This window comes from Amphiura filiformis, chromosome 5 (genome assembly GCF_039555335.1).
Source record: "Amphiura filiformis chromosome 5, Afil_fr2py, whole genome shotgun sequence".
Taxonomy (NCBI): domain Eukaryota; kingdom Metazoa; phylum Echinodermata; class Ophiuroidea; order Amphilepidida; family Amphiuridae; genus Amphiura; species Amphiura filiformis.
In genome coordinates this window covers 20,742,584-20,762,234 of record NC_092632.1, presented here as the reverse complement: position 1 = coordinate 20,762,234, position 19,651 = coordinate 20,742,584, and the positions used below count along the sequence as shown (strand labels likewise).

The following is a 19,651-nucleotide window of genomic DNA, read 5'->3' as shown; positions in this document are numbered from 1 at the left end:
AGGAAGGTGACCTAATATATGTGGAAACTCAGTCTTAAATTCTAGGCCTACGTAACAAAATATTGTCCCTTTCAAGCATATCATTTTTTTCATTAACATATTGAAATTATGAGTTTCAAGTCAGTGTTTTTCCACCAGATGTTATAAAGGCTGTCAAATTAGTGTTTAGACTAATTCCACCTTGTTGTTTGTTTTTGGGGGTTTTTTTTTGGGGGGTTTACTCAATATGTCAATGAGAAAAATATGAGCTTTCACCTAATACCAAAATATGATGGGGTACCGGTAAAGAAAGTGTGGGATGGGGCTCAATCAATCGAGTGCACCTTTAAGACTTGTTTTTATTTATAGAATCATTTTGTGATTTCTACTCTGACTTTAACAATTCCACATGTCTGTAGACAAAACTTTGATTTCAATTATTGAAGGTAGTGAAAAGAGCCTGAGAAGGTAGTGAAAAAACGCCGCTTAAAAATAACATTATTGATTTTTACGTGCTTTTCAATGGAGATGCTATTTAGTGGTCGGCGCCCTGAAATTTATACAAACATGGCTATGGACTGGCAAAGCAGCTGTGCTACGATCGTAGTATCGTTCGCTGTCTTAGCATTGTTTAAGCTTTTCGCTGTTTTGTTCTCAAATATTAAGAAACGTTGGCGATATCTACAGATAGCAGAGGAAATTGAATCAGGTTACAAGAAGCCACATATCTTGTTTGGAAATTTAAAAGAGGTGAGTTACATGCATCAAGGCCTTCGCTAGTTTATACATTTATAAGCTTTAATACTTACATACACGCACGTATTTACATGTAACCCCACAGAGTGTACGCCAAAAAACAAGTGTTTCTAGAATGCCTTTAGAATAAGATTAATTTTATTGCTAATGTATTGCACACTAAGTAGCGGGAGTTTCAGAGTAAAAGGGAGCGGTTAGTAAACGGGAGTGGTTTATGGTAAACGATGATGATGATATTAATGATTGTGTCTCGGTGTAGATTATTTATTTTAATTATGTTAACTGGAAATTTTTAGAATTGAGAATCTTTAAAAATATTTCCATGCCCCCTCCCTGGGCCCGGTCCCTGGGCCACCTCTGAAACAAACTTAAGCCTATATATCCCTACCCCCTCCCTCCCCCGCTGTTGTGGGGCCTCTGAACTATGTGATCCTATCTACACCACTACTGGGGCTAAATGATTGCCCTCATTTTATACTAATAAAATGTATAATACTAAAGGCGAAGGCCACCTCTGAAACAAATTTTATTTAGGTACGATATTAGGGGCTGTGCAATAATTACGAGCCTCCTCCCCTGGGGGAATTTCCGAATGGCTCACCAAAATGCTTGCCCCCCCCCACCTCTCGGCCTGCCAAAAATCGCTTGTCCGCCAAAAATTCTTTGCCCCCCCCCTTGCACATGCCAAATTTTTGGGATCCCAATTTGCAAACCTTATATGGTCTAGATATATGCTGCGACCGCAGCGAGCAGGAAAATTTGCATTTTAAAGCGTTTTCAAACCGGTACTGTTTTCCTAAGCCTTTTTAGAGCGTTTTATTTTAAAGCGCCCCATGAATGTGTGCCAAAATTGCTTGCCCCCCCCTCTCGGCTGGCCAAAATTGCTTGCCCCCCCCTTTCTGCTGGCCAAAAATTTCTTGCCCCCCCCCCCCCATTTTCCCCCACCCCAGGGATCATAATTATTGCACAGCCCCATGAATCTCGACCCATATTGAATATGGAGACAGATTATTTTATCAGTGGGCCTACAGGCAACTACTCGACCCACATCCCTGCTCTCACACAAAAATTCCTCTGTTTCAACTTGTTGGGCAATTTGGGAAAGACAGATATTTGCCGGGATCACACATAAAAGAGGAATGACCTTATAACCCACATGAAGCTTTGTTACATGTACCAACATTACTGTTTCTGTAGTTGTTCAATACATAATACTTCCAGGAAGCTTTGACTAACTGCCAAAGTGTATTTCTAGTGATAATAAGACTGCCAGTGTTGTCTGTAAATTTATTCCAAAACCCTGCCGACCAAATTAAATAAACTACTATTTATCTCTCATTTCATGCCAAATAAAGTTGCCTATAGTTTAAGTCATAATTTATTAAGATGACCAAGTGTTCCACTTTCGGAGTTGAACTATAACATGGTCTTGTTGCGAGAGGGATCCAAAATGTTATACACCTTCCTTTTATTTATATAGATGCCAAGAAGTCTGTTACCTTTTTGAAATATCGGAGTGGGTGGGTTTTCAATGAAATATTTTTTGTGTAAAAACTGAAGTATTATAATTATGTATGAAAGAATCTATGAATATTAACTGTATTATATATCGATTCGTGATACACAATGGTGTGATGGTAGCATAATGTAGTTTAGAAGGCAGAGTTTTTAATTTTATATACCAAAGTATTTTTTGCATACTAGTGAAAATGAAGACTGAAAAAATGGTTAAAATCTATGCAAAATTTACATTAAAATGATAAAAACCCAGAACGTCTTGTCTATACAAGAAAAATGGCAGGCTCCCTATACTGACCGATACCAAGTGCTACTTTAATAATCATTTTTAATACGTTTTAGATATCATCTAGTACTATTATCAAGTTTTCCGTTTGGGTTTATTAACAAAAAAATGTATAACATTTGAAACACATTTTAAATCAAAGTATTTTGCTAATATATGGAAAAATATTCAATGTAAGTTGCTTTTCAAATTTAAAATAAATTTCTTAGGATATGTGTATCAGTAATGAAATGGAGTGAACAAACCCAATTATGTTGCTTTTATATTGTGTGTTGTACAAAGAGATATATTGTAGAGCTAACAAATGCTCATGATTTCTACCAGCAATATTAACAAAGGTGAAATGGGGTAGACAATATTAACAAAATGAAAATGTACACCATACAGTAGGCTATTTACTAGAAATTCACATTCATTTAAGTGTACAGTGTATTCAATAAACGTGGTATATATAGTGGTTATACCAAATAACTGATGAGGCATAAATGCAGGATATTAGTCATCTGCCAGCCTATGGTACAGGTCACAAGGCTTTTTACTTCCGCAATTGGCCGTGGTGGTATATCATATCTTCGCAAATTGTGACCTAGGAACCCTGTGCAGTCTCATCCTCTTTATCATGTCTGGCCCAATTTAGGTTTGCAAATTGGGTATCCAAAACTTTGGCATGTGCAAAGGGGGTGGGCAAAGACTTTTTTGGCAGACCGAGCCGGAGACCAAGAGGAGGGGCAATCAATTTTTGACAGGCAGAGAGGGCTATACATTTTGTCAGGCAAGCGTAATGTAATTTTAAAAAGGTAATTATTTTTTATGTTTCTTGTTTTTAGATTCCCCGTGATGCAAAGGATAGACTTGATAATCTTATTCAGCGTTCCCAGTCTTGCGTAAATACAAATAATGTTTGGTTTGGACCATTTGACTGCACTATCATATTGTTGAACCCAGAGTATATCAAGCTGGTGTATGCAAACGCAGGTAGGCATTTTTAGGGTTAATCCCGAGCAGCCTTTTTATATCTAATAATATACTCTTTAAGGGTTTTTGGTTTTGGTCATAACATGACTATGGTAACGGGTTTTTCTATTTCATTGATGTAAAATAGACCTATAATATTATAGTTCAGTTAATCCCCAAAGGTTTGGTTTTTTTTCTTATTTTGCAATGCAGAATTTTGGTTAGCAACACTTTATGATTACATAATTATGATGTCAATCTCCACAACGCCACATTTCAACATGTTTATTATTCTATCCGAAAGACTCCTCAAAATTATAAGTATTCGGGTAACTTATTTCTTCTTACCTGAAACATTTGATACACTCAATATGTAAGCAGCAAAGTTAGAAAATGTATTGTACTGTCCCACCTAAATGCATCTGGTTCTGGTATTGCTCACACTGAAAATATTTCAGAATTGGCAAGACAATCTGAAAGTGGAAGCGCTTCAATGACTACAATGACTACTCCCTATTCCAGATTTTTTTTTTTTTTTAGATTAAAGGGAAATTATCCTGATTTTCAAAATAAAACATAGATAAATCTCAGTCCTTCTAACTAGTATTACATGTCCAATTTAATAGTTTTGCAATTTGGGGGAAAGGGACCAAACAAAATTTTTGGCACAAATCTAAGCATTCACAATTTGAACTTGAGTATTTTGCTCACAATTTGTTTGTTTTTTATTTTAGTTTTGTTGGTTGGTTGTAAAATATATTACAAAACGTGTTTACCACAAATTAGAATGCATAATCTACTCTTGGTACAAGTCTTAGTACTTGATTGTCACAGCATAAGAAAAATACCCTAAAAACGCATGTTTTGGGCCTTATTTCCAAAAATTGCCCAAATTTTGACATTTGACTTTTATTTCCAGTTATAACTAAATTAAGGGGTACTACACCCATTGATTTTTTTTTTGCATTTTTTGCATTTTGTGAAGAAATTACAAAAAAAAATGGACAAAGTGGTATGCAAAATGAAGGGCAAATCTTCTCGTTTTATTGGTGGCATCGGTATCAACGTAGCTTACATGCTTTTAAAAGTAGAAGCCAAAAGGTGGTACATCACTGATGATTTAAATTCACTTCATTTTGGAAAGCTTACTATCAACGGATTTCGTTAAAATTTTGGATATGTGTTGCTAACACGTTAGGGAAATAAAGTTGATATGTAAAATGGGAATAAGTGGTTCCTGATTTCTTTTATGACTTCATGAACTTGGTGCTCCACAACTATCAAAAAGGAACTGGTTAAAATGCTTCTATTTTCAATGTTGAGCTATATTTTGTATTTTTAACTTGCGACATTATTTCACTGAAACTTAATTAAGCCACAGGTAACAGGTTACCACAACCATACTACAGCAATGTTGAAAAAAATTGTATTTCTTGTCACCTATACCACCATATTGGGTAGTTTTCCGTAAGCTTAACGTTTGTGATTTTGGTAACTATTTTATATTTATTTGTGAAATCCATCGCAACTAGGCATTCTAAATTGTACTCACCATTTACATCCCAAGGTATATTAGTATATCCACCTTGCACTTCTCGATATATATCCAGTTAAAGACAGAATATCAAAATTATTCCTCATTATGATATCACAAACTCTCACATGTGTATTCAAAATTGATGCTTAAATTTGACCTGAACCAATTGACCTATAACCTGACATACGGTGACCTAATAGCCTTTTCTTCTCCTAACAACACATTATAATATTATTGACTAATGACTATACATCCATTGTGTAAGTGTTTATATATTTTGCATGCACCACTAGATTTTCTATAGAGAGTATAACAAAGGATTTAATGTATTCTATTCATGTACCCTACTTGAACATGCTGAATAGAATAAATCATGGTTTGTTATGAAACACGCATCTGAGTAACTAGGATACAGTAAACAAAATATATATAGGGCTAAAATGACTTACTACAATTGTTTAAAAGCACTTTTTTCTTCTTTTTTTCATATTTTTTTTATTTCACATGATCCGTGCATATATCGCCTAGCTATAAATGAAAAAATATTTATTTAGACCAATCAAACCAATATATGGGTGTAGTACGCCCTTAAAGGATACAAATCAAATTCAGATATATTTCATTTGGCTTAAAAGAATAATGTTTTTAGTATAAATAGTTCTGTATTTTTCTGAAATGATAGGAATGTTTGAAACATTTTGATAATGTTTGCTATTTTCAGATACAAAAGGCAGTTTAGGCTACCAGTTCCTTAAGAATTGGTTAGGTGATGGCTTGCTGATTAGTGGAGGAGAGAAGTGGACAAGACACAGGCGTTTACTGACACCAGCTTTTCATTTTGAAATTCTCAGACCATACGTCAAACTATCGGTAGAGTCGACCAACGTTTACTTGGTAAGACTTTCAGCATAATAATGTGAAACGAAATTCTACGAATTATTATATAATGAAAATAACTGAAGGGACTTGGTTAGATTCGTGAAACATATCGTAAAAGATAGTATAAACTCTGCCACACTGTTTGGAGCAGTTCACTGAGAATATCCCTTAATTACTGTTCCTGTTTTTGACGATTTCAGGATAGGCTAGCGGCTACTAATGGCGAGTTCGTCGACATTTTCCACTACGTCAGTCTTATGACATTGGATACACTATTGAAATGTGCCTTTAGTTATGAGAGTAATTGTCAATCAAATGAGTAAGTGAAACTTCCAATAATTATTTTGCTATGAGGTTAGCATTTTATTGCAGGCTTAGCATGCTTAGTGAGAAAACGCAATATTTAAATGGTGACCATTGCCCACTTAATAAACCTGATAGAGCAGCAGTCATGTTAGCATAATATACAAGCTTAATTGTGTGAAATCATCTACTAAGTACTCTCTGTTGAATTAAAGCCATAATGTACGATTTCCATCAAATTTTATTTTGTTTTATTAAATTATTTTATTTTATTTTATTTTATTTTATTTTATTTTATTTTATTTTATTTTATTTTATTTTATTTTATTTTATTTTATTTTATTTTATTTTATTTTATTTTTATTTTATTTTATTTGTGGAAGAGTCGGAAGGATCAAGACACTGTCACCAGTCACCAAGAGGTGTGACTCCTCCAACCCATTGGGGAAAACGTCGTACCAGTCATTATTTTAATAAAAATTTAATAATATATTTACATCAGCGCAATCATATTGATAACATGTTCTGATCTCCATCTCCTATCCTATTCACTAACACTACCCACCCCCCTCAGTCCAAGAAATCAAACAGCAGGGGTGCCTCTCCTGCATTGGCACGAGACGGATAACAATTATCATTTTATAATCATGTAGGGTACATGTACCTCCACCAAAACTGCCCTGATGTAGTTAGAATTATGTGGTTTTTGCGATCAGCAGCTTTCATACTGCGCAATGATTTGAGGAAAATGAATTGCGCTGCTTTCTTCTTATAACATGAGGTTTTGTGATTTGTAGTCTCAAAGTAGTAAAATCTTAAAATTATAGCAAATCATTCTTTAATTCCAGAAATAATCCATATATAGAGTCGGTGTATGCAATGTCTGATGCTGTCCTTGAACGAGTAATTCGTCTTCCACATCATTTTGATGTCATTTATCGCCTTTCATCCGCTGGACGACAGTTCTTCAAGCACTGTAAGAGAGTTCATGATATGGCTGAAACAACAATAAAAGAAAGACGTCAAGAATTGGCAAGATTGGGTAAATTATCGGAGAATAACGACGGAGAAGACAAGATGGGAAAGAAGAGAATATATTTGGATTTCTTAGACGTGCTTCTTCAAGCTAGGGTATGTCGAATCTCTCTTTGTGTCCTGTTTTCATTCTGCAAGGATTTATGGGCTTCATTGGAGAAATAAGGCTAAAGACCAATTACAGACCAACACTAAAGGGATTGAAACTGCTATGCTGATGCAGTGCTCATTGTACCGTGTTGATACAGTGCTCAATGCACTAAGATTACCCAGAATGCATTGAAAATCTGATGAAAAAATTCTCATTTGGGTTTAATTATTCCGAAAAAAATATGTACAACTCAGTACTTATGTAAAAGCACAGTGAATACCCAGTAGTCATGATTTATAAAATATAAACTTCAAGCCTGTTTTAAATGTTAGGATGAAGACGGTAATGGATTGAAAGACCTGGAGATACGAGAGGAAGTCGATACATTCATGTTTGAAGGTCATGATACAACAGCCAGTGGAATCTCGTGGTGTCTGTATAATCTGGCTAGATTTCCACAATTCCAACAGAAATGTCGAGAAGAAGTCAATGACCTGTTCATGAGGAGGAACAGAGAAGAACTTGATTGGTAAGCGTAAACTATTATAATAGCATAACGCTCACCCCCGTTATGTCACAACCCACGTATCGGGTTCGTGTATTATGTGTGTGGGCGTTATATCATATATGATAAAACGCCCACACACGTAACACCCCATACGTAGATGGTGCTCATTAGATATAAGTATCATGTTTTGTTTTGTTTTTTCGCTCGAGTGTCAATATCAGTAGCGTATACAGCCCTTTTTAAACGGGCGCGCGCACCCCAGTATCAAAAAAGGAGAAGAGAAATTCGAGAAAAGGAGAAGAGAAACGCCTGTGTGCATGTGATTTCGATTAGATTAATCTCATATTGGACCATTTCAGCTTTTCAAAAATCAAAGTTGGGCGCGCTTCACGCGAATTATAACGTTTAAACTTCAATATAATATATTTACACGTTTCATGATCATTTCTTAGCTCACCAAGAAATTTGCGCGCCCGGTTGCTGGATTTCTGCATACGCGCCTAAATATCATGTAAAAGTTCTTAGGAAACTTCTTAATAAATAACACAGCATGTTGCCTGATCCAGAAACATGGTAACCCACAACGCGCGACTCTAATTTAAATTATATGCTCCTTTTATAGTTTCAAAAAACGTTTTGACAATTTGAATTAAATTCCAGTAATTTGCATAGTTAAAGCTAAAACAAGTTTAAAACCGTTAAAATTGTTTGTTTTGTTACTTAAATTCCATCCCTCCATGAAAAAATATGCATATTCAAAGTGCGCAAAAGGAAATGATTATCCGACCAGTTATTTCAAGTTAAAAGTCACCATTGCCAATCTGCCATATTCAGAAGAGTTGCAAAAAGCAGATGTTGCCTGGTCATGAAGTGTTGTCTGATCAATCACTGCCAGGACTGTTCAATTGAAAAGGATTAATTAATGCAACTCAGAAATACAACGACGAAAATAAAACAAAGTAAAAGTTTCAGCACTTGAACCACCACGAATTCTGACCATACTGACCGAAAAGTGGAAAACTGTGAATGACGCAAATTGATCGTTGGGAGCTGTACAATGACAAATACGCGACAAAAAATTCTCTGATCACTATTTTAAATGTTAAATGCAAATGCGTTCTATATGAAGCGTAATAAATATGATTAATATAAATTGATTTATTATTTATTGAAATTATTTTCATGCAGTTTAATTTTTTTTTTTTTTTTGATTTTGATTTTTCTCAAAAAGGGATGACATGAAGCAGTTACCATTCCTGACCATGTTTATCAAGGAAAGTCTCCGTTTTCATCCTCCAGTGCCCAGCATTTCAAGGACACTTGTTAAGGATGTCACCTTGCCTAACGGAGTAGTGCTTCCTAAAGGTATATTTATGAAATTTACATGGACTTACATAATAATTTTCATTCATGATTTCTCTTATACATCTCGAAAACAAGGCTTCACGGTTCTTACGTTTGGGCAGAACGTTTGAATGTAGTTGAACAGCATCATCATCATCATCAGTCGGCTGCGGAGCAGGCGACTACAAGCTTTCTCCAACTGTTGCGATCTTGGGCAAGCGAAACAATTTTGTTTGGCTGCAGCATCCCTTCAGTATCTCCCAGGAGGTGCTGTACATACTGTAAGTACAGTGTCCGTGGCCGTCCCGGTTTCCTCTTCCCATGTGGTGGAATATAAATGGCATATTCTTTCACAGGCTCGTCATCTTCAAGACGCAGTATATGGCCGAGAAATTTGAGTTGATGAATCTTGACTCTGGCAACCAGTGGAGTGGTGTTGGTCAGATTGTAGATGGTTTCATTTGGGATCCGATCCACACGCTTGATGTTTAACATGACTCTGTAGCAAGATGTTGCAAAGGCATTGATCTTGTTTTCCATGTCCTTGGTGATTACCCATGACTCGCACCCGTACAGAAGGATAGTGACACAAGTTGACTCAAACAGCTTGATTTTTGTTTCGATTGGCAGGGATGGGCTTCTCCAAAGGCGTTCCAGTTTCCAGAAAGCGGCCCAGGCTAGTGCTTTTCTTCTTTTTAGGTCTCCAACACTAAAGCCCATCTTGGAACCCAAGTACTTGAAGTCTGTGACATGGTTGATGGTACTACCATAGACTTCAAGTGCTGGCTGGGCGTTACAGTTTGTAGTCATATATTCTGTCTTAGGTGCGCTGATGACAAGGCCTAGATCTGCTGCTGCTGTTGCAGTCCTAGTAAGTTGTGACTGGGCCCGGGCTATAGAAGATTCCAACAGGGCAATATCATCAGCAAAATCCAGGTCATTCAGCATCCTAGCAGGATACCTGCTTGACCGACGTGGGTAGGTAATAATTCCAGCATCAATTCCAGAAGTTGATTTCTTCAGGAGGTAGTCTACCAGGATAATGAACAGGAATGCTGCCAACACATCACCCTGAAGCACTCCAGTTGTTACTTGGAAAGGCTCTGAGATACTTCCATAACTGCACTATTGGAGTCCTTGTAGAGCACCTGGATGGCATTGACCACAACCTTTGGTATTCCATAATGCCGCAGCACTGAGAACATGACGGACCTGTTGATGGAGTCAAAGGCTTAAGTCCACAAAAGTGACTGTCAAGGGAAGTTGGTACTCCTTGAAGCCTTCCATGATCCTCCTCAAAATGTGTATTTGCTGAGCACAGCTTCGACCTGATCTAAAGCCAGCCTGGTTGCTTCTCAGTAAAGGATCAATGTGAGGTCGAATCCTGTTCAGAAGGATCTTGTTGTACACTTTTGCGGCAATGGACATAAGAGAAATACCACGGTAGTTTGTCATGAGCGAGAGGTCGCCTTTCTTTGGTAGAGGAATGATGACATTTGTGACCCATTGACGTTGCGGTGTCAGAGTTGAGAATACTTCCATACAGAATTTGAGAATCATATCAATCATGCTATCCCCTCCTCCCTGAAGTGCTTCAGCAGTTATAGCGCAGTCCAATGCTGCTGCCTTGTTGGTCTTCATGGCTGCTATTGCATAATGGTACCAAAATTTAAAATGTGTTCTATTATGTTGTAATATACCTCAAATTGTTTCTCTTATTGCTGGGAATAAAAATGTCAATTGTCACATTGCACTAGGGATATAGAGAAAAGTGGGTCACATGTAAAATATGTGATTGACTTTTTTTATCCAAACTCTCGTCTTAAAATAAATTGATACTTATATTATCTTTTCATGACGCATAAAACATTTTTCAAAAAATTTCTCATGTAAAAATTACATTTTTGGGGGTCAAAATTGCACAAAAATCATCACAAAATGGCATTTTCACCCATAAATTAAAAATATTGAATTAAGTGACGATTTTTAAAGAAATAACTAGTTAAAATGTGACATTTTGGGGTAAAAAAAATAGCGTGACTTTGCCAAGGAAACGGAATAGAACGCGCGGGTTACAAATTTGACAACGTGGCAGAAGATAAAACGTTGTACATGTATAGGCTACATTTTAGCATTTTTACCCAACGTTGAATAACTATGCTTGCCGTTATAGTACATTATACTTACACAACGTTTGTTAAATTTTGCTCCACAAAGTTACTCAACACTTTTACCCATCTGTTTTGCTGTGTAAGATATTTATCAATGAATGATACGATGCATGGAATCAAAAATGTCTGGGGCAGAATGTCTGACTTAAATTTTACTTTTTATTTTGTCATTCTTGTTGCACTACCATCCTGTAACGTTCCGTAAGGTTTATGCAACATATATTTAGTTTTTGAGCAAATTTTCAACTTCTGAACTTTGACGAATGCAAGTTTATATTAAAGCCATATTTTACAATATTAATTTTCGTTAGAAAACCTGGTATTTGCTATTTGTAATGTTTAAATAGTCATGTCCCAACTTATACCGAAATAGAATCAGCCAAATTCGTTGTGTTTGCAGGTCAACAATTTTGACATAAACTCGTATTACGACTAAAAGCCTCACATTGAAAATCATTGTTTTTCCACGAAAACAGGCTAGACACTAAACAGTAACTATGCAGTCAAATTAGCGCAATCGATATGGCGTTCGACTATGGTGCGAGAGCTTGCGGGTTCGACCGTGGTTAGTACGCTCTCGTGTTAAAAATATGGAATTTGCTCGAAATTCTCCAGGACAAGGAATATACTGCTCATTATCTCGTTGTAACCCGTACGAAACTCGGGGAACTGATCCTGGCTGCGAATGTCTATTGTGGAATGTCTAGGATGTGCGCTTCTTAGCTGCAAGTCCCTGTATTGTTCTTTAAATGGTTTATGGGACGATGTGGGCCCATAGTGGTCATCGACAACCTGTTAAGTGTGCTGAGGCTGTATCAACGTCTAGGCATTGTGCCTGTGCGTAGCGCACTAAATCACTACGCTTTTTTGTATCAATATTAGGAACGGCTGCTAGAATGGAGATTATATCTACCCATCACCACCCTCTATATTGGAATGAACCGGAAGTGTTTGATCCATATCGATTTTCATCAGAAAACAACGCAAAGAGGCATTCACATGCATTTTTACCATTCTCAGCAGGGCCTCGGTAAGAACAATAAGTTTTATAAAACGTGTAAATCATGAAATAAGTGCATTAGACTTGTAATGTTACGGAAATGTGCTTATTTTTAAAGCGTCATTTGGGAAGTTTACGTAATTATTTTGTTTGTTAATTCTGGTATTCTGAACTCAAAAAAGAGACCCAAAAATGCCATATGGGATCATAATAAATACACTTTTGTCATTAACAGTGCATATGCTACACATCAATTTGTTCAGATCTACACGTATACGCTGTATATGTTGTATATACAGTAAGCCAAAGAATTAAGGTACCAGTTGTGTTCACCCTTGTATATCCTAAATAAAGACAACTATGTCCAAATTAAAACAAACAGCCAATACCTGTACTCATTAGCTCTGATTTAAGAACTTACTTGTTGAAATTGATTGAGAATTAAAGAAACGGTAATCTCAAACCTAATTAACAAACGAAATCAAAAGTGCCACTTTTGTGTTCTAATCAATGAAAGCACGATGCTAGTTTTAACGTGCTAATCAATGGAAGCACGACGCTTGGTCGCGAACGCTTTCTGTACAAATCAATAGGACATGCAATGAAGCAAACTGCAACTTTAAAATTCGCATCTTCTTGGGTTTTTGGATCGCCGTGTCTTTATTTCTTGAACAATGTCAACGAATCAGGTCTTAAATTCGAGCTAAAAGGTGCGGCTATTGGCTGCTGGTTCCAATTATGACATATCTGTCTTTAGTTAGGATATACACTGGTGAACGTAACTGGTACCTTAATTTTTTGGCTTACTGTATTTCTGTTTCTCGCAATATAAGTATTTCGCATACAAATCTATAAGCTTAAAAACACTATTTCACATAGATCAGTATTTGATAGAGATGTTTTCAATAAATACGTTCTTTTCATTAAAAACACATGGACTTCATATTTGGTGGAATCGTTTATGGTGGAAAATTTTCTGCTCTAAAATATACCATCACATGTGATAATAATTTTAACAATTAAAATTAACATGCGTCACAAATTAATATCAAATTTATGTATAATTGGCTGTATAGAGTCATTATTTCCTGTATGGTTTTTTATAGTGAAGATTAATATCGTATTCATCGTTAGTGAATTACCTGAGATACATAATGTGCAAGTCCCAGCTTAATTGGCACGCTTTATTTACATTTGTTTTTGTAATTTTTTTCTAATTTGGGTTTTGAATGTTTTAAATATCTTTTTACAGCAATTGCATCGGCCAGAACTTTGCGATGAACGAACTAAAGGTAGTAGTGGCGATGACAGTACGTCGTTTTACCATTATTCCTGATCCAAACAAACCGCCAGAATGGACTTCAAGACTTGTCTTACGATCCCGCAACGGAATACACTTGCGATTCATACCTGCATAAACAAAAACATAGGCTTAATATAATTATATTAATGACATATCGAGAAAGTGACATTTTACAAAGTGCTCAGGACTTACATTGTTGTGGTTGGTGTGCCGACTTTAAATGCCTTTTTCAAAAGCAATAATTCTTATAAATTTAGTTTAATAATAATTTATCCAATGTGTGGCTGGCTATTCCATCTGATAACTGTGAAAATATTGTAGCGGTAATTCATGGAGTTCGGTAAAATGATCAGACAGCCAAGTTAGCTCAATCAGTCACTGTTTGTTCCCGGGAAATATAGGACTAGCACTTTTCTATTTATTCACAGATTATCCATTGTAATTCTTTTCTTCAAAGTTCGTCGTTCCAACTGTTATTTAGCGTTAAAGGTTGGTAACCTGATTGACAAATTATCTCATCCCCCACTTAACCTCATCAAATGCTCATATTTTTCTCATAAACATATTGAAATTTGGCGTTCCAAATCGAAGAAATCATCCAAAAACTGCCGAATTAGTCTCAAATATGGTATACCACATTTGAGACTAATTCTAAGGCAGTTTTTTGATGATATCTTCGGAAATATACTGAGTTGGAACTTCTAATTTCAATATGTTTATGAGAAAAATAGGGCCTTTCACTTGAAATCAATATATTACATGATCATGGTGATTATCATTATGATAAAAACACTGTAGACTACCAATATCATGCTGTATAAATGTCGGAAATTCCATTAAGAATTAGTCACATGTACAAATAAACATTTACATGTTCTTTTGTCATGAGTACTTGAAAGGAAGTTTCAATATAACAAAGCCAAACGTGGCCTGAATTGCTGGGCTCTCGATGTAAAAAATCTTCTGTTTTCCTTTGGTTTTGGGCATGTTTGGCTTACACAAGGTGTTATTAACAATAATTTGTTTCTGTCCCTTTTTAAACAACGTTCTGTAGATATGGATCTTCAGCGCTTTTCAAGCTCTGTGGGTTCCAATTCCAAATTAAATTATTACTCTGTTTTCAAACAAGAGATTACTTGTGAAAAATACTTGTACGTTATTGAAATTTTCATTTTGAGAATCCTTTCAAAATTAAGACTTGGCATGCTGAATTTAGAAATTGAAGTGTAGTCATGGTAGTGGGTAGGTACGGTGGTCTACCTTGAGAAGAAAGGTTTTGCAAAGTTTGCAACTCGGGTTTAGTTGAAGATGAGTGTCATTTTGTACTTGTATGTAATTTGTTTGTTATTGAGCGACAACGCTTCATTCCCCAATATTTGTATCAAAATCCTACCACTTCTAAATTTTGTATACTAATGCAAACTACAAATAAGTAGTATATGTTTATGAGAAAAATATGAGCATTTGATGAGGTAAAGTGGGGGATGACATAATTTGTCAATCAGGTTACCAACCTTTAACTCTAAATAACAGTTCGAACGACGAACTTTGAAGAAAACAATTACAATGGATAATCTGTGAATAAATAGAAAATTGCTAGTCCTATATTTCCCGGGAACAAACAGTGATTGAGCTAACTTGGCTGTCTGATCATTTTACCGAACACCACCGAATTAAATTTTGTATACTAATGCAAACTACAAATAAGTATATTTTAAATAATTTGGGAAAATTTTTGTTACTCGCATGTAAGAAAAGAGATAAATGTTATTATTAATGTATTTTGGGGCCGGTGGCCTATATACTGTAAATAAAATCCTCTTTTGAGGAATGAAATTGTTAATGGAGATATCGAGCACGTTATCAAAACAATAGGTCAAAATATCGGTATCTGTGCAGCGAGCTAAACAAAAGAAATTGGAAATCTAGAAACACATGGGAAAAGTTTTATTTATTACATCTTCTTTAGCCTGGGGATACCCAATAAGTAATAACACTGTTTTCCATGGGTGCCCAGGAAACACAATGGATTTTACACACATAATACTCAACACTAGAACAAAAGTCCACTTTTCTAGAAAACATCGAAGAAAATGGAAAGTGTGTTGCAAAGATGATTTTGAATTAAAACAATATTAACCATGCAGAATGAGCCCCTCATTAGGTTAGGCGATGTGGTTGGGGTTAGGATTAGAGGTAGGGTAGGATAAGAATAGAGTTAGGATTAGGGTTATGTCTGTTTGGGGTAGGGTAGGTTAGGTTAAATTAGGGTCAGTGGTACGGCCCGGGTGTTAGGGGTAGGGATAGAATGGAAAAAATATAAAGAAAAAAAATAGAAGGAAAAAGGATCCCAAGCTTGAAAAATGTCAGTGGTTTTGAAATTTTTTGCAAAATATTATCAGGGTTGCAACTGCTACAGAATGACGTATCAAGTTTAAATGACGCGCAACATAACGGCTCAGGTAAAGCCGTGAAATTGCGCGTATTTAGCAGATAAAAACTCAGAACGCTAGTGAATCGATGGCTATTGTTATGCGAGGTTCACACAGTCATTTAATGAGGCAATAGAAGCGATCGAATTTGGTGTTGAAATGAGCAGGGTTGCAACTGCTACAGAATGACGTATCAAGTTTAAATGACACGCAACATAACGGCTCAGGTAAAGCCGTGAAATTGCGCGTATTTAGCAGATAAAAACTCAGAACGCTAGTGAATCGATGGCTATTGTTATGCGAGGTTCACACAGTCATTTAATGAGGCAATAGAAGCGATCGAATTTGGTGTTGAAATGAGCAAAATTTTGGGTTACACCTTTTCACTGTAAAATTAATTTTATCGGCCAAATGAAATGTTCGTTTTTTCAGTTAATGTCAGGAAAAAAACTATGTTTGGTACTGTATATTTTTGTCAAACCCTGGTGTTAAACTTAGGTATAATATTTAGGCTTCTAGTGTAAGATTTTCGATTTTCACAGGCTTCATCTTGCCCCGCGAGCCTCTGGGGTCAACGTTTTTGCTTTTCAAAATAACATAATTCGCTATTGAAAGATTTTTCCCAACTTTGTAAAGCACATCATATAGGGCTGTAGGCGATATTATATTTTTTTCAGTATCCCAATTACTTTAACAGGTCACTAGGTTTACATATAAAAATGGCGGCCATTTTGGATTTGGAGATTATCGGCTTAATACTTTACCAAAATATATAGACTGATCAATAAATGTATAAAATAACACCACACATATCATGCACAAAGAATGATCGTACTTGTAACAAACACATTTTTAAACTTCAACACAGACCTATAATTCTACCCTTTCGTATGGAAGATATGGATTTTTTCCACAAAACATCAAACAATTTATGTTTTTTGGGAAAATGTATATATTCAATATGAAATGTCAAAATGTTCAATTGATTGTCGCCTTTCACCCCAGCTACTTTAAAGTTTACTGAACGAGGACTGTTAAATATTTAAAATTAAAAAATATCAAATTTTAATATTTGTCATAAAATTTGTATTACATACCGAATTTGTTAAAAAAATCAAAATTATTTGATATCTGAAGGACATTCCTCGTATTCAGAATGCAATGATTATGTCTGATATATTCTCAGCTCTCAAAAAAAATACCGTGCAAACGTTAATATCCGATTCTTTAAATTGTTTCCATGAAAATCAATAACGGTATACGGAGCCAAGATGGGTGATCCAACATGTCGAAATTGCTGGTTTTAAATACACCTGTTATCTTTCCTCATTCATTCAAACAAATAATGAAGACGTTAGTAGTGATAATATGATGATCTGGCTGTACAAATTTTAGTTAAACATTGGATTTCATTCTACCTGAAAGGCAGCGGTGTGCTATCTGATTGCGAATGACTAGAGGTTGACTTAAACTTCTACGTCTCCTGTGTGTTTTCTTTTGGTTACAAAAGACGAATTTCTACATTTATCTACGACCACTGAATTGGTTCTATAAATACTTTTAGTTACGGTACACTGTTTTTATTTTCATCTGTACCCTGCGAAATACAGTTCCCAAATGAATTTATATTCTAATCAATTCGATTTTCCTGGCTTGCCCCCGGCAGTAATTGCTTCAACATAGAGAACTCGGTATTGTCTCCAATGTTCTGCATTACAGTCAATATTCATTGCTATCTTTGTGTTGCATTGAGCTTATTCTGATTATAACGGAAACGGCATTCTTGCATCTTAGTATGTGCTCATATTGGATCCTACACTTGGTACGTGAGGATCGTCATGTTTGTCATAAGAAAACAACTTAAGTCACATCATAACAAAGGAGTCATATCATAATCGACTTAATCTCGCTTGATTCCCATCGTAAATAACCAATTTGTTTACACTCTCATGTACTGTATGAGCACAATCCCACCAACAGAATGAGATTTGGTATTGCTATATATGTGCTCAGCTTTCTACAGTGTTTTAAACCTGGCCTTTTAAACTATGGACTGTTAATGACACTTTTTACACTTGTGAAACTTTGCTATGGAATGACGAATCACTACAAGTTTGGTTGATTGACCATTTTCTTCATCTGCTTAAAGTATGCGCAGGCATCCAATCACTTCCGGCTAACAACAATGAATGTTACTACGTTCTCCATTCATACGTTCAATGATGCCTTTGGAGAGAAAACAGCCGAATCAACAAATATTTACGTGTTATTGTTCATTCTGTGGCCATTGGCAATTTTCACCGTCCTTGGCAATGCTCTTGCTATATGGGCGTTTGTTACTGATAGCAGAATACAAAGTAATGTTACAAATCGGTACATATTTTGCCTCTCAATTTCTGACTTAATCATTGGATGTGTCTCATTACCATTTAACAATGTATGGTTACACTTTGGACGGTGGCCTATGGGTGAAACAGTATGCAAGATATGGTTGGTGATTGACTATGCGGCTTGCTATCTTTCTGTAATGGCTATTTTGCTACTAAGCTATGATAGATTCTTATGGGTTTCATGGCCTTTGAAATACAGACAATCACAAACGGCGAAAATGGCTACCGTTAAGATTCTAATAACAACTGCTTTTGTATTTGTATTTTTCACCATACCGATTTTATTTTGGGATATTTGGGTAGGAGAAAAGCATATCGATTATCGTAAGGATTGCGAACCCGAAAACAGTGGAAACTTTATTTACGGACTTGTGTTTGTTATATTTGAAACGATTTTACCAGCACTCGGAATAGGCGTTTTAAACATCCTGGTTTATTTACGGATACGTAAGACATGTGTTTTACGTGAAAGATCGTTTAGAAATATTCAAGACATAAAGAAGACGAGGGAAAGATATGAAATAGATACAAAAGAATCGAAATATGAAAATCAAGAATTACATCCTAAAACATGTGGCAGTTCATTTGTACACGGTAAACAAGATATACACCTGGACATGGATGTTAAAGAGAGTGAGCAACCACCCAATAGTTACATAAATGGGTATCGCAAAGCCGGTAGAAGACTAGCAACGATGGTTGGTGTGTTCCTATTTTGCTGGATTCCGTATAATGTTTGTCTTCTATACAATGCTCTTTGTATAGATTGTATTGGCAATGCAACGTGGGAGACTGTGAATTATCTTCTTTGGGGAAACTCTGCTCTGAACCCCGTGCTGTATGCTTTGACAAATGAGAGGTATAAAAGGAGAATGATGAGTGTAATAACTTGGAAGAAACCGATGCTACATTCGAGAGAATCGGTTGGTTTTGAGTTGCAGTAAACATTACACTGCGTGATCTAGTACTCTTCAGCAAGATCACATGAGCAAGACGTTATGCACGTGTACACTTTACGTTTTTAAATTATTCTTGAATGATCTAAATAATCATGTCAATACTCATTCCACGTGTACATTGGTGTACTGAGAAACCCCAGATTGGGCTATTCGCCCTATAGAGGAGTAAATGTTCAATAAAAGAAATGTTTGGATTTCCAGATTTG

At 35.8% G+C, this 19,651-nt stretch overlaps 2 protein-coding genes across 2 annotated transcripts; both read left to right on the top strand.

Moving 5' to 3' along the window:
• The first annotated feature begins 537 nt into the window (after positions 1 to 537).
• On the top strand, positions 538 to 15,855 carry LOC140152064 (cytochrome P450 4F3-like). Its single transcript, XM_072174362.1, has 9 exons — positions 538 to 729; positions 3,367 to 3,514; positions 5,752 to 5,924; positions 6,110 to 6,228; positions 7,061 to 7,364; positions 7,671 to 7,867; positions 9,078 to 9,211; positions 12,244 to 12,391; positions 13,614 to 15,855. The coding sequence occupies exons 1-9, from the start codon at positions 547 to 549 to the stop codon at positions 13,777 to 13,779; spliced, it is 1,572 nt and encodes a 523-aa protein (XP_072030463.1). The 5' UTR covers positions 538 to 546; the 3' UTR covers positions 13,780 to 15,855.
• A 2,426-nt stretch (positions 15,856 to 18,281) lies between these two features.
• On the top strand, positions 18,282 to 19,430 carry LOC140152062 (histamine H3 receptor-like). The gene has a single exon (XM_072174361.1). The coding sequence runs from the start codon at positions 18,282 to 18,284 to the stop codon at positions 19,428 to 19,430; it is 1,149 nt and encodes a 382-aa protein (XP_072030462.1).
• The last annotated feature ends 221 nt before the right edge of the window (positions 19,431 to 19,651 follow it).